At 40.5% G+C, this 14759-nt stretch overlaps 1 protein-coding gene across 2 annotated transcripts in view; it reads left to right on the plus strand.

Moving 5' to 3' along the window:
- Nucleotides 1-14759, plus strand: part of AHCYL1 (adenosylhomocysteinase like 1) — a 38097-nt gene that overhangs the window by 14290 nt on the left and 9048 nt on the right. For both annotated transcript variants that reach the window (XM_042953316.1, XM_042953318.1), the window contains exons 2-5: nucleotides 9285-9396; nucleotides 11912-12055; nucleotides 13059-13159; nucleotides 13570-13672. In XM_042953316.1, coding sequence (XP_042809250.1) covers nucleotides 9285-9396; nucleotides 11912-12055; nucleotides 13059-13159; nucleotides 13570-13672 — 460 coding nt within the window. The remainder of the gene's footprint in view (nucleotides 1-9284; nucleotides 9397-11911; nucleotides 12056-13058; nucleotides 13160-13569; nucleotides 13673-14759) is intronic.

Raw genomic sequence — 14759 nt, forward strand, 5'->3', positions numbered from 1 at the left:
ACTGTCAGATTCTTGTCCTCGAATTATGTTTCTAATCTCCTAGATGTTTGCTATTTTGTGTTTTTAAGAGCTGTGGAAACTAAAGCCGCCTACAGCTGATCTTTAAAGTGATTTTAACCTTGTTTTTTGAAGTCGAAACTATTCCATCTGTCTACAGAGCAGATTCTGAAGGATCCCATTGACCCACCCACACTTGGAAACAATACCTGTTACTACATAGTTAACTATTCAATATTCGGTCTTTAAAGTCTGATTATTATTTTATTTGGTGTTGAGTTTTGATGGCGTTTTCCTCCCTTGAGCCTATACTTTATGGGAAGCAGTAGATGGTAACAAAAAACAACTGATATGGTTTCTGTCTCAATAACCTTTGTTGGGTATTAACCTAGGGTTTAGAAAGCACACCCAGGTCAACTCACCTGTCACTTTTTTGGAGCTGCTTGTAGCTCTTTTGCCATAAACTATTTGGCAAAGATTTTCATGTCTTTCACCCCTCAGTGGATATAGCCTTCCCATTCACTCAAGCAAATATGTGTACAGGGTTTGAATTTCTAAGATGTAATTGGCTTTCAACTTCATTTAAGCTAAACTTCCAAATTGAAGGAAGGAAGGAAGGATTGTTTTTATACGTCTCCAATCTTGTTTCTTCTTGGCAGGCTAAGAAATTATACAGATGGCATTTATTCAGTCTGTGTGGCCACCTTCCAAAATGTCAGAAACTCCATCTTCTACACCTGTCCAATGATCGATTGCTTGCTTTCACTGTTAACTTTTCTCTGATAGAAATTAATTTGAAGAATACACATTTGCCTATTTGTAAGCAGTTGGCAAATTTTCATCTTAACATCCCAGCATACCTTGCAGTGAGGTTTGCCAGTTTAAGTTCTTGTGAGTTTTATTTAAAGTCAAGATAGGCTTTAGAGAGGACTGTGAATTAAGTCTAATGACTTTTTATGACAAACATATAAGGTGAACAGTAGTAATCTGGCTCAGTCTTTCCCAGCACTTAAGAATTATTGATTTTTACACTCTGAACCAATACAAAGTGATTGCTAAGGGAAAAAAACAAGGTGCAGAATATTTTAGCAGTCTATTTTTTGAGTAAGAAAGACAGGGAAAATACGAGTATAAGTATATACTTGCTATTTTTTTTAACCTGTATTAATGAACATAAACCAGAAATTAATGAAAATGGTGAGGAGGGAGGAAGGTTGGGGAGATAGAAATGGCAGTGAGACTTCTCTGAATATACCTTTAAAACTTTTGAGACATGTGCCTTATGTGTTAAAAAATTAAAGAGAAAGGAAACCTTAAAATTGCTTGTAAACAGAAACAAATGAATCTAGCTACATATCAAATTGATATTAACCACTCAGAAAACCATACTTCACCTATATATCCTTCGTGAGATATTTTCTAAGGACAAAAGGAACTTCAGTGAAATATTGACACTTCACTACGTAGAATATTGTTAGTAACATTAGTCTTGTAATTTTGAAATTGTTTTATTTGTATTCTAGAATAAAACAAGTAAGCGTATCATTGCTATTAGAGACCAGCATTGTCAACCTAAGACAGAGGGTGCCTGGGTGGCTCAGTCGGTTTAATGTCTGACTCTTGATTTTGGTTCAGGTTGTGATCTCCTGGTTCATGGGATTCCGCATCAGGCTCTGCGCTGTCAGCACAGAGCCTGCCTGGGATTCTCTGTCTCTCTCCCTATCTGCTCCTTCCCTCTTTCTCTTACTAAATACACTTAAAAAAAAACAATAATAAGAGAAAAGAAATACAAATAGGAAAATTGAAAGTTTAAAAAATGTTAAATTTGAAATGGAAATATCAATATAAACTCATGAGTAAACAAAAAGATTTATTTCTCTATCCCCTGCAAGAACTTAGGAGCACTGACACTTCTATTAACAATTAGCACATTTTAAACTCAGATATTATTTTCTAAATACCATTCCCCACTGAAAGAAACCAGAGCTTGGAGAAATGGAGAAATCGTTGATTCCAGATCTGAAACAGAGAAAGAACAAGGTGAGCCTGGTATATCTTCTTATACCAGAAAGGAAGGAAGCACTTAAACAGAAGAATCAGCTTGAAGGAGACTCCCACTGGCCCAGTTTGAGACAATTGGAGCATTCAGTGTACTCATTGTGTTATTGAGTGTAACAGATTGAATAAATAAAAATATGAAAGACAAGGAAGGAAAAAAAATGAAAGAGGGAGAAGAAAAGTTTCTCCTTACAAAAAGTAATGCCAGCTAATATATGTGATAAGAATGGTAAGGGAAAAAAACATGTTTCTGTAACATCCCCCCACCCCCACCACAATATAATTGGTTCAGGCAAGGATTATGAACAGATGGTAAAGTCACTAGGGAACAGGATATTCACAAGCTGACAGATATCACCCCACAATTTAACCTTTACTTGCAAAGGAGAAAATACACCTTTCAGAGACTGATGATCTCACTTTAACCCAGGGTTCAGTTTAGTGTCACTAATAATGGAATGACCTAACATGATATGCTACCTAATACAATGCAAAGTAAAGTATACAACATTATCTATGAAGTATTCTTGCCAAAATCTTAATCTCTTTCTAATCAAACCTCAAAGCTGAACTTCCAATTTATAGGAAAAAGTAATCTGAAAAGTGGGAGATTCCAAAAGGCAACTGGCCTGGACTTGTCCAGGAAACGTCAATATTGCAGCGGGGGGAGAGAAAAACACAGGAGAACTATTCTAGATAGATAACCAGGCACTGAAGGAACCTAACAACCAAATGCATTTAGTGAACCTTGGTTCTACCTGGGTTGGAAGAATTGGGGAGGCATTTAGGTCTATAACTATGAAAGACACTCTTTTTTTAAAATTACTCAAGTATAATTAACACAGTGTTACATTAGTTTCAGATGTACAATATAGTGATTAAACAATTCTACACATTACTCAATGCTCATCAAGATAAGTCTACTCTTAATCTCCTATATCTGCTTCACCCATCCCCCACCCACCTCCATTCTGGTAACCACTAGGTTTGTTCTCTGTCCTTAGGAGTCTGTTTTTGTTTCTTTTTTCTCTGCTTGTTTTTTAAATTCCACATACAAGCGATATCATATGGTATTTGTCTTTCTCTGATGGACTTACTTCACTTAGCATTATAGCCTTTGGTTGCTGCAAATGTCATTTCATTTTTTATGGCCATGTAATATTCCATTGTGCATATACTACATCTTTTTGAAAGAAATTCTTGAGATGATTAGAGGAGTTTGAATACAGACTGGATGATACAGGATTATTGTTAATATTCTTAAGTATGATATTGTGGTTCTGTAGGGGAATATCCTTAGAAAATTCATTCTGTAGAATTTATTGGTGAATTTTCATGTTTGCAACCCCTTTTTTTGGCAGAACCACTTGAAAGTGTGCATGTATACATGTGTATATATGCAGAGAAAGAAACCTAATGTGGAAAATAGATTCAGTGTAGATGGAGGGTATAAAGGTGTTCATTATACTATTGATAAGTTTTTGTATGTAGAAAATGATCATAATAAAGTTGGGAAAATGAAACAGTGGGGTGCAGAGGGAGTTGGAAGGGAACTTTGGTGTATCACTAAAGTCATGGGTATGTTCCAGGAACCTAGATTTCTTCAGTCACCTCTGCATAAATAAATGGAGGACCTGGGTGGCTCAGTTAGTTGAGCATCCGACTTTGGCTCAGGTCATGAACTCATGGTTTGGGGATTCCAGCCCCAGGTTGGGCTTTGAGCTGACAGCATGAAATCTGCTTCAGATTCTCTGTCTCCCTCTCTCTCTCTGCCCCCCCCCCCCCACACACACATGCACGCTCTCTGTCTCAAAAATAAACACTGGTGCGCCTGGATGGCTCAGTCAGTTAAGCGTCCGACTTTGGCTCAGGTCATGATCTCACGGTCCATGGTTTCGAGCCTCGCATCAGGCCCTGTGCTGACAGCTCAGAGCCTTGAGCCTGCTTTGGATTCTGTGTCTGCCTATCTCTCAAAAATAAATATTAAAAATAAATATTTTAAAAATTAAAATAAAAATATGCTAGAGTTGATGATAATCGAATGTTAAGAGAAAAAGAACAACAAGCATGTTTTCATATACTATTTGTAGCAGATTGAGGATGAGGAAAGTATGGACAGGCCAGGCAGTTGGACGGGCAGATAGCTAAATAGGCATTGAAACATAGTCGGGATGTGTATCTAGTGTAAATTGCGGTTTTCAAAAGATTAGGAAGTCCTTCCCTGTCCTATTTGTTGCCACTTTTTAACCTCTTAATTTTACCTCTAATTGGCAGTTGGAGGCCTAGATCACTTATTTTCATTAGAGCACCTCAGGAGATAATTAGCAAAGCCAGTGAGGTATGTTGTCTCATATGAAGGGTGGGAGGTGGGGTAGAGAGTAGCCGATAAGGATAAAACTGCTCTTTGCAGAGGTATTCAAACTTTATGTTCCTTCCTCACCAGCTAAGTGACTTGGCATTATGAACCCTGGTATTGCCTCACCCCTTCCTCCCACCAACATTGATGAAAGATGAACTTGATTCCCATTTTTGAAAGGAGTATTTCTTCTGGAATTGGATTCTAGCAGTGTGCGTGTGTGTGCGTGCATGCACACACTCACATTATATCCTGTTACCCAGAGAGGAGTGGAGTGGTGGAGAGAGATACGTGCTGTGATTAGTCAGCTTGCCATTCCCTCCCCCTCCAGAAGCTCAGGCCCCATCTGGGGAAACTGAGAACTTAAGAAACTTGAGACAGGGAAGGAGGACAGGGAGCAGCCAAAACCTGCTGAGTCTCAGAAGACTGGTTTCTGCGCTGGGGAATGGAAGTGACTGAAGGTGACTGTGGATTTGACTCTGTGGCCTGAGATTGATTCCCTTGAGATAAATTGTTTTCTGGTGGTGTACCTGAGAGCAAAGTGTTGGGAAGAGGATACCCTTCTTCTTTGGGAAATTTCTTTTACCTAATTGAAGGTTTGAAAGATGTGCAGACTTCTGTAGTTCTTGTACTTAAAAGCTGGTGTTTATTGATAACTGTTTCTTTTGATTCATCTGAAATGGAATCAGACTGATCAGTGGTAAGTATCAAGGAGAAAAGTCTTGTACCTATTTAGTTTAGGCTGACAGCCATACCCTCTTCCTTTCCTCTGAATAAAGAGCAGATGAGGGTAGAATCTGTAGGAGAAGGAATACATTAGCCAGAAGATGTGTGAAAGAGGGATTGGAAGAGATGTAGGAATCCTGGAAGGTGTCATAATACGTTGCTTAGTAATTGACTTGTTAAAATTGCTAGCTTCATTAATAGTCATCTTTTTGCTCAGTTGCTAAGAAGTATGCTGACCATAACTTCAAAACAGAAAAATCTGCACACACAACATGCTAGAAGAGACACTGGAACAGATTATATAAGTTTGGGGATGTCTCAGAAAATCAGTAGTGTACCAGGAGGAGGGGTACTGACTGGCCCTTCTTCAGATATTCCTCAGCAGTTGAGACAGACTGATCCCTTTACTCACTTCTAAGCTATGCTTTCTTAATGATTTGTTTTCCTAATAATTGCTGTTTACCTTTGAGTCTAGTCCTTCACCCCTAGGAGGAAACCTTTCTGAGGAAATGACAAGCTGTTAGATAAGCATGTGAAATAATACGTTTAATAAGATGTCTCATCTAACCTCTGTTTTTTGGAGGCCTAAGCTAAACAATATCCAGATAAGGCTGTTAAGACCACAATATCTAGTATCTTTCTTAAGAAGCAGTAAAATTCTCTCACAGCCATTTGTGTTATCATTACCCTGTCGGTCAAAACACATCTACAGATTGTGCATATTTCATCTCATAGATCTTTCCTGAAATACCACTGGGTACTTAGTTGGTGCCTGCCAAATGTGTTGATTAAAAGGATATAATAATGATTATTCTCCTGATCACCATCCATTGGCCATAGTGTCATAGTGGAATTCCTGTGGCTTTTAATTCCCTGTGATTCAGGAGCTAGACAGCAAAATTGGGTTGGACCGGGGACAGAAGTGTGGCTAAGCTATTTGACATTTGAATAGATGGAAGAAATGTTTGTGGAAAGAAGCTTTTCAGCTTCTTATGGTAAGAAATATCAGTTAGGATAAATTGAGTAGTATACAACAATTTTTCTTCCTTGGAGGCTTATAACTTTTGGATTGCCTGTGATCCCTTTTTCTTGATAAATTACATATAGCAATTCTTTCAGCTCACTTTGTCACCATACTTAACCACTAGGTGGTGGATGTACCATATCCCAAATTGTTTCTTTGGTAGAGCTTCTCTTTATCATTTTCAGTGTCATGTGTTGAAGGGAGTCAGCCATTGTACCCACTGAGCCCTTTGAAAAGGTGCTCTGAAATAGCACACTAAATTGGCCTGATATTTAATTGAGTTTTTAAGGCACAGCAAGTAGACTTCTGTATTTGGATGTGCTATTTGGAGAATGGGTCAATCTGACCTTCTAGCCTTTCTCAGATGTAATATTAGTTCAAGAATGAAATACTGGCATGCTTGTTGTGGGTAAGGCTGTTTACAGGGTGGTGAGCCTTCAAACACAAATAGTTCTTTAACGTAGGACTTTTTGATGATCAGATACTTTTTGGATTTCCAATTACTGTGTCTCTTTTTTCCCCTCCCCTCTTTCCCATTCTGCATCATATTTAGACCTAGCCTTCCTTATAGATACAGCTTTGAAGAAACACTGAAGTATACCAACTAAAAATTATGTTTGGAAGAAATCATGACAATAGGAAATAATGTAAACAGAACAATCCATCTTTGGATTTTGTTTTTACTTAAGTGATCGTATTGGGTGTAAATGCAGTGAATCCATCCCAATTAGAAGGCTGTTACAGAGATCTGGTTTCATTAGAGGGAAAACTGTGATACCCAAAATTGCTTTTGACAGCAGTGTCTTTGTTTATAATGTGAAGGTGAGCGGCACTCCGGGAAGTACTTCAGAAGGAAGACGGGTACTAGCTGTAAAGACATCCAGGGGGGCAAGCAGGCCTGGTGGGAACTGGCAGGGCAGATCTCTTTGCGCAGTTTGGTGGTGGGAGAGAAGACAGGTTATCACGCATCTTTGTAGAGCTGGACTACCTTATTTACAAGCAGTGAAAGTGTCAAAGAGTTGTGAGAACAGACAGCCATCCATCCATGTCATGGCTTGAATTAACATGCTGCCCACTTCAAATAGGCACCATATTAATGATTTGAGAGATGGGGCACAGCACTGATTGGTAAGCTGCTTGCAACACAGTCTAATATTTTTAGATGGGAAAGATTTTGCTAAGCTTTAGGCCACTGACGAGCTTCATTAATACAAGGTGGGATTATGACTGTTAAGTCACTTCTTAGGTTGCTGAAGAAACACAGTTCTATCTTGCCACAGCCACCTCTCTATTTTTTTATTTAAGAAACTGCAAATGTTACTGCATTTCCCTCCTCCACCGCCAGGTAGGTGGTGTTTGGGAATATGCCCAGAGCCTTTTGAAAAAAGATGAACAGAGGAGGGAATCATAACAGCCAAGAGAGAAGACTAGCTTCCGACTAGACTGCCCATGCCAGGAACAAGAAGGCTGTTGGAGGAAGGGCTGCCTTTGGAGAGTGTTAAAAGCCATTGATGGTATCTTGACTCTATTTTTTCTGCCACCAAAAGAACTGCATATTGGGTTGAAAGTCATTACCTTGGTCTTGGATTAATCTCTTCAGTAAAACTAGCTTTGCTGACTGCAGAAGTCATGTGAACATGCAGTGGAAAATCCTATTGAGAAGGGCAGATGCTGACCTGTGGCCACTTCAACGGAGTAGGTGGTTCCCCCCGCCCCTCCCGAAAGGAACTAGTGCTTTTGGCATTTAAGCTATAAAGTTTTAGCATCTAAACTGAAAAAGCTGCTTCAGATGTACAAAGATACTTGTTAGTCACGTTCTAGTGCCATATATATGTTGTTTAGCCCGAGTCTCTTTTATTTACTTATTTATTTTGCTGTGTTGCACATTTAAGCCTGATTCTTCTACTGCCAGCTGATGCTACCCTATCTCAAAGGTACATGTGACAGAGGAGAGGAATGTTTTGCAGCTGTAACAAATGGGGAGTTTACTATTCCTGGCTTCAAAGTGGCTATAACCATGTTGCTAGCATTATGGAGAGAAGATTTTAATCTGTAATAGCTTTTACATTTCCAAAGATATCTGCTAAAGACTTAGCTTAATGGATTCTCCATGGGAACCTTTCAGATTTAGTCAGGTTGTGAGGAGAGGAGAATCTTAATTCAGAGTCTCAAACCATTCTGTTTTTCAGGAGGCTGAAGTTTATTTCTTATATCTTGAAGGGTTTATCAGAGTTTAAATAAGAGTTCAGGAGGAAAGTTTAAGTCATTTAATGGAGGAAAATGTTTTCATATACTTTAGAAACATCCGCTAATTTGACTATAAATAATATTAATTGTATTTGCTATTTATTAAAGCCAGTTTTCCAAATATCCTTCAGACAGTTACCTAGTTCTGGTGTATTTCATTTAAGGAAGTTTTGAATACAGAGTTTACCAAGTCATTTCTTTTTTCCTTCCTTTAAATTAGTCCTGATTAGTTGGATTTTACCATGGTGTGCATATATTTTTTAATTTGGCTTTCTTTAGTGTATTCCAGCATTTTACTGGACGTAGCAGGTTTTAAGGACACTATATTGGCTTTGTGAGGTACGGGTATGATTGGACTCTGGCTTGGCACCCACCATCACCATTTCAAGGCATCCCCGTAATTTTTCAAACAACAAGACCTGTGCTAATTTCAGGATAAGAATGTGCTACAAGACTATATTCTGGAAAATGAAAAAGAGCAGAAGCAGTATGAAATGGTGCCTGTTTTTTGGTAGAGTTGGGAGGAAGAGTGAAGGGTTTGATGTGTCAAGGTTGTAAGAAGAAATAAAACTTTACGGATTGTGAGAAGAGGGACTTGTGAATTTTGGACAGATGGTACAAAAAGCTGGGTCTTGAGCTCTGCCCCCCTCCCCCCACAAAAGGTTCTGAAACAATTGGAAAGAGATAGTAATTGGCATTTGGAGAGGAGTCCGCAAGTAGCCTCTGCCTGCCCTCATTCTGGTAGGAGAGTTGGTGGCTTGGTAGGGGCCACGTGATCACCTGAGGTTTCAGGGAAGGAAATGTATGGCCTTAAAAAATGGAGCATTTCATAGCATCCTTGTTGTAAGTTTTCAAGTGTGTGTCTTCCTCCTACAGCAAATCCAGTTTGCCGATGACATGCAAGAGTTCACCAAGTTCCCCACCAAGACAGGCCGCCGGTCTTTGTCTCGCTCCATCTCCCAGTCCTCCACCGACAGCTACAGTTCAGGTAAGTGCGGGCTCTGAGTCCACTCCGATCTTTCTTCTCTGTTGCACGGTCTTAAGCTAGTTCTCTACCCCCTGCTCTTTACTTACCTAGAATCTGAAAGGACCTCATGTCAGGACTTCCCACCTTTGTGCTAAAAGCTGATAATTAGCAGTTGAGCACTGGAAATGTCCCCAGCCAGGCTTGTAGCTGGTGAGGCTTTTGTCATCTGGAGACTCTCTTCCCATGCGTGGCCGTGTCTGTGTGTGGTCTGTGGCCAGTGCCTGGTCGGTAGTACTGGGCCAGTTCCCATTCCCACGTTTATCTGCCCACGTACAAAGGGAGAAAATCAATTCTATTTTGGCTGACAGAACTGGCCTTGAAAAAGAGGTGTACTTTGGAAGTATAATTTCTAATTTGGTTGTATAAGATATACCCTGCCACCTGACTTTTTCTTTCTCGGCTCCAAGACTGCTTGAATTGTGACAGTAAAAACTAGTATTTTGGCTCCTTTCATTCACTAGGTTACCCTTTATGTTGAAGTGTCCTCCCCTGTTAACCTTTGGAATAGGAAAGGTTCAAACTACTATAATGTGTCTCTAGTTCTGTTTCTTTCTAGTTCCCGTATCCTATTTTAACCCTATGTAAGTAGCCTTTTTTTTTTTTTTTTTTTTAATTGTGCCCTTCTCAACTTTAGATGGGCTACTAGAAAGTTAATGTGGAAAAAGATATAGAATTTAGGATTTGAGTACTGGAAGATCCACAGGGACATCCAACCTAAGCCCACCTCGTTTTTCAACTGAGGAAACATCGTCAAAAGGTTCAGAGGCTTGCCCAAGGTCATAGATTGCCGTTAGTGTCTACAAAGGGATTTGTACCAAAACCCATTTGTTGACTTTTGCCAGAATACTATTTGTATGGTATTGTTATTTTTTTTAAGCTTATTTATTTATTTTGAGAGAGAGCATGTGAGCATGAGCAGGGGAGGGGCAGAGAGAAAGAGAAAGAGAGAGAGAATCCCAAGCAGGCTCCACTCTGTCAGCACAGAGCCTGATGTGGGGCTTGATCTCAGGAACTGTGAGAAGCGTGACCTGAGCTGAAATCAAGAGTCCAGTGCTCAACTGACTGAGCCCCCCAGGCACCCCTATGGTATCAACATTAAGGACTGGGCTCAAGGTAAAAGGAATGTGAAAAAACAAACAAGTAAACGCATTTTTAAAAACTTGTCCTTTTGTTCTGTGCCGCTGGTAACCCAGTGTAAATAAGATAGGCAGATGAGAACAAAGGGTGGTACACAGGGTTAAGTACTGAAATAAATGAATATACAGAGTCGCTGTGGGCCTGTGTACAAGAAAAGGTTCCAAATATAATGGCTGTCATAAACAAAAGGTGTCTTGGAGTGACAGGTACAAAAGACTGGGGGTCATAAACGGGCTGATCACAGCTAAGAAAGAATTAATTGTGAAAGGCTGAGTTAAAAGAGGAAGAAAGGAGTGAGTGAAGAAAGCTTTAACGAAGTCCTCAAAGATCTTGACGGCCATGTGTTAACAGGAACCTGTCAGAGCATTTTTAAAAGCTTTGTGATACAGTTAAACTGCTCTAGTAGTTTAACTTTAGTTTAGTACCTTTAGGAGTATTTGTGTTAGCAAGTAGTATGTAGGAGACAGTGAGAGACCTGACATACCGGCTGAGATCAAGATCAGGAAATACTCGATTCAGAGAAGAAAGAGGTGATTTAAGAGTCGGGGAGTGATTATTATATGCCTTCCTGCATATCTGTCTGAAAGGACATTTTTAGCCTTTATATGAAGCTGCTTTTTTAATGTTGAACATCTTGAGGGATCTTAGGGCTGACAGTAGAACCAGAGCTGCTCACCTTCTGAGTCCTTTCTTTCCATCTCTGTATTCTTTGAGCACAACCTAGTATAAAATCCCTTGTAAGATTTTCTTGTCGCTGTCATCCGTATTAGTGGTTCTGTGAATGTGGTTTTCTGAACAGCACTGTCAGCAACAGCTGGGAACTTGTTAGAAATGCTAATTCTTGGGTCCTATCTGAGACCTACTGAATGGGAATTTCTGGCGGTGGGGCCTAGCCATTTGTATTTTGACCTTCCATGTAATTCTGATGAGTGCTTTAGATGCTTCAGTTTAAAAACCAGTGATCTACAGAAATTGCATTCCTTATATGCCCTAAGTTATTCTTCCATTTTTGCCATGTCTGACTCCAGTCCAGGTTGGGACCAGGTGCCCCTGTTATCTTGGGATTCACGAGGGCCGGTGCAGAATTGGGATCAGTAGCTTCTGGTTACAAGCAGTAATGGCACAGTATCATCAGAGTGGATAGAGGGGCCACAACACTGAAAGATCCCCAACAATCGCATTCCTCTGTTATTCTGGAGGAGTAGGGCTGAGAGTGACATAAAAGATGGCCGCAGTTAAGAGTTCACTTCACTTAAATGAGACCTTTGGGGAGTGCGCTTTGTGGAGTTGGGGGCTATTGGGGTTCTCCTATCCTTGTTTCTTTCTCTTCTGGCTCCAGCTGCGTCCTACACAGATAGCTCTGATGATGAGGTTTCCCCCCGAGAGAAGCAGCAAACCAACTCCAAGGGCAGCAGCAATTTCTGCGTGAAGAACATCAAGCAGGCAGAATTTGGACGCCGGGAGATTGAGATTGCTGAGCAAGGTAAAGAAAGGGAGTGGTAGGGGACCAGAAGCAACCCAGTTGCTGGTCATCAGGATCCATAGACAACTTCACACTTGAAAACTAACTTGAAAAATCCTCTGGGAACGTTCAGTGTTCCGGATTCTTGTACAAGCAGATCTCTCTGTTGGAGCCGGAGCCTCAGGGTTCTTGTTCTTCTTGCTTCCTGTTCTCAGCACATAGTAATTACACAGTGTAGTTTCTGTTTTCCTCCCCCATGACACCATATTCGGAGATCTGCCTGTGGAGTCAGCAAGTCCCAGAACACTACACGGTGGTTAGTTCTGCGGGATCCTACCATAGCTGCCAATCTCAGAGACCCACATTTCCCAGAAGCGGCAAATGTGGGAGGGTTTTCAGCTAAGGATGTGGTCGCCTAGGGTCTCCTTCGGTCTCTGGTCCTCAGCACCCTCTGCTGGAGCTAGAGTAAAAGTGACTGACAGTTAAATTTGGTTTCCTCACCGACCCCATTCCTGGTACAGTCTTTTTACTCTTGTTGCTTTCCCACTACAGGCATGCTCTGTACTGGGAGGGGGTAGTACAGAAACCAGACAGACTGACAGAATGGGCTTCGGTAGCAGAGAGAAACAAGTGCTCGTCTGCTGAGGGTGAAGTCTTCCTTCCTGGTCTGATGATTATATATAGGAGCCCATTAGCCACTGCCATAACCATTTCCCCCTCCTCCCAAATGAATGAGGAGACTCACCCTCCACTTGGATCAGATTTGAGAAGTTACTTCATTCTCCATTCAGCCCTCTGTATACAAGGCTGAAACAGTGAAAAAGAAATTCCAGGTGATTGGCTGGCAGCTCCCCACTGTTGTTCTGCTGTTGAAGCTGCCAATTCATCGAGGAAATATACTTAGAGTTTTTCTACCTTATCTTGCGATATCTCAACAGATACAGAGCAGCCCTAGATGTTGCTGGGGCAGGAATTGGTGATATTGCTGGTGCAGGCCTGGCTCAAATCCTCTGTTCTTTCACAGACATGTCTGCTCTGATTTCACTCAGGAAACGTGCTCAGGGGGAGAAGCCCTTGGCTGGTGCTAAAATAGTGGGCTGTACACACATCACAGCCCAGACAGCGGTGAGTTTGCTGGGAGAAAAAGGAGGGACTCGTGATGAGGAGAAAAAAACAAACTCTTTTTACTTGCTTTTCCTTCCCTATCTATCCAGTCTCCAAATGCAAATGACCATCAGGTGGGGCCTCCTGTTACCCAATAATGGGGTTTTCTTCTTTGTATACATACGTATAATCATAACCTGACTTCGGGAGATCTAGAGTTGCAAAAATATGATTGTTAGGAAAATGTAATGACTTTTAGGAGCACATCTTTTGGGTGAAGTTAGATACCAGTGTGCTGCCTCGCTGGATTATACCTTCTGTAATGTCACAGTGCGGCTAGGTTGCTGCAGAGTTGCCCGTACTGTTCCCGCACATGCCACTCCTATCTGGCCCTCCTCTTTCTCACCCTTTCTTGCTCCCTATCTGCATAGGTGTTGATTGAGACACTCTGTGCCCTGGGGGCCCAGTGCCGCTGGTCTGCTTGCAACATCTACTCCACTCAGAATGAAGTGGCCGCAGCACTGGCTGAGGCTGGTAAGTTCGGCTTTTTCACCACCTTTGCCTCAAAATAATTATCTAAATGTAGTATTTATGTATTAAAATAGTCCTTACAGTATCATGTATGTCCAGGGGCTGTAAAATTTGGAGGGTATTAAGAATATCAACAGGAAGAAAATGGGTAATAAAATGAAGGTCCATATCCGTGATGAAATATCATATGGTCATTAAGAATGACCAACCCTTGAAAAGAATCTTAATTACATGGGGAAATGCTTAATTATAATGTTAAGTGAACAGAGTATTCAACTGTGTGAGGTATACAAGTTCAGCTGGCCTTTCTTCACCAAAGGCTCATCACTTTTGAGAGAACACAAGTTAAGAAGTGCCTTCTGTATTAGTAGCTCATTGAAAAATTGTCGACTGCTTGTAAGTTCACTTAAGCATAAAACAATTTTTATTGTTAAAATGTTCAGAAGAAAACCACCATGAAATTTTTTTTTTTTAATGTTTATTTATTTTTGAGAGAGGGAAGGGCAGAGCATGAGTGGGAAGGGGCAGAGAGAGGGAGACACAGAATGCAAAGCAGGCTCCAGGATCTGAGCTGTCAGCACAGGGCCCGACGTGGAACTCGAAGCCACAAACTATGAGATCATGACCTGAGCCGAAGTTGGAGGCTTAACCAACTGAGCCACCCAGGCGTTCCAGAACGATGAAGTTTCTTGAAGGACCTCCTGTCTCCTTGAGATCCTCAGAAATTTTATAATAGTTCTGTTTTTCTTGTTTACCTTTTTCTGGTGTTTATTGCAGAAAATTTAGAGGAGTTTCCAAAATAATAATAATAATAATCCTAGTACACAGGGATATTTGACACATTTTTTCCTTTTTTCAATTCACTTTTTACAGAGATAAATAAATCTCTGTACGTATACAATTTTATAACCTAAAATACAACATTTTCAGAAGTAGTTTTCCATGTCACTGAAAACTTGACAGCATCATTTGTAATAATCATATGGCCACGTGGTTTTACTTCACTATCAATACTCATGTTAAACATTTAGGTTGTTTTAAGATATTTGCTAATACGAATAATGTTCCAGTGAACAACTTTATTTTAATT

The sequence above is a fragment of the Panthera leo genome, chromosome C1 (assembly GCF_018350215.1).
Source record: "Panthera leo isolate Ple1 chromosome C1, P.leo_Ple1_pat1.1, whole genome shotgun sequence".
Lineage (NCBI taxonomy): Eukaryota > Metazoa > Chordata > Mammalia > Carnivora > Felidae > Panthera > Panthera leo.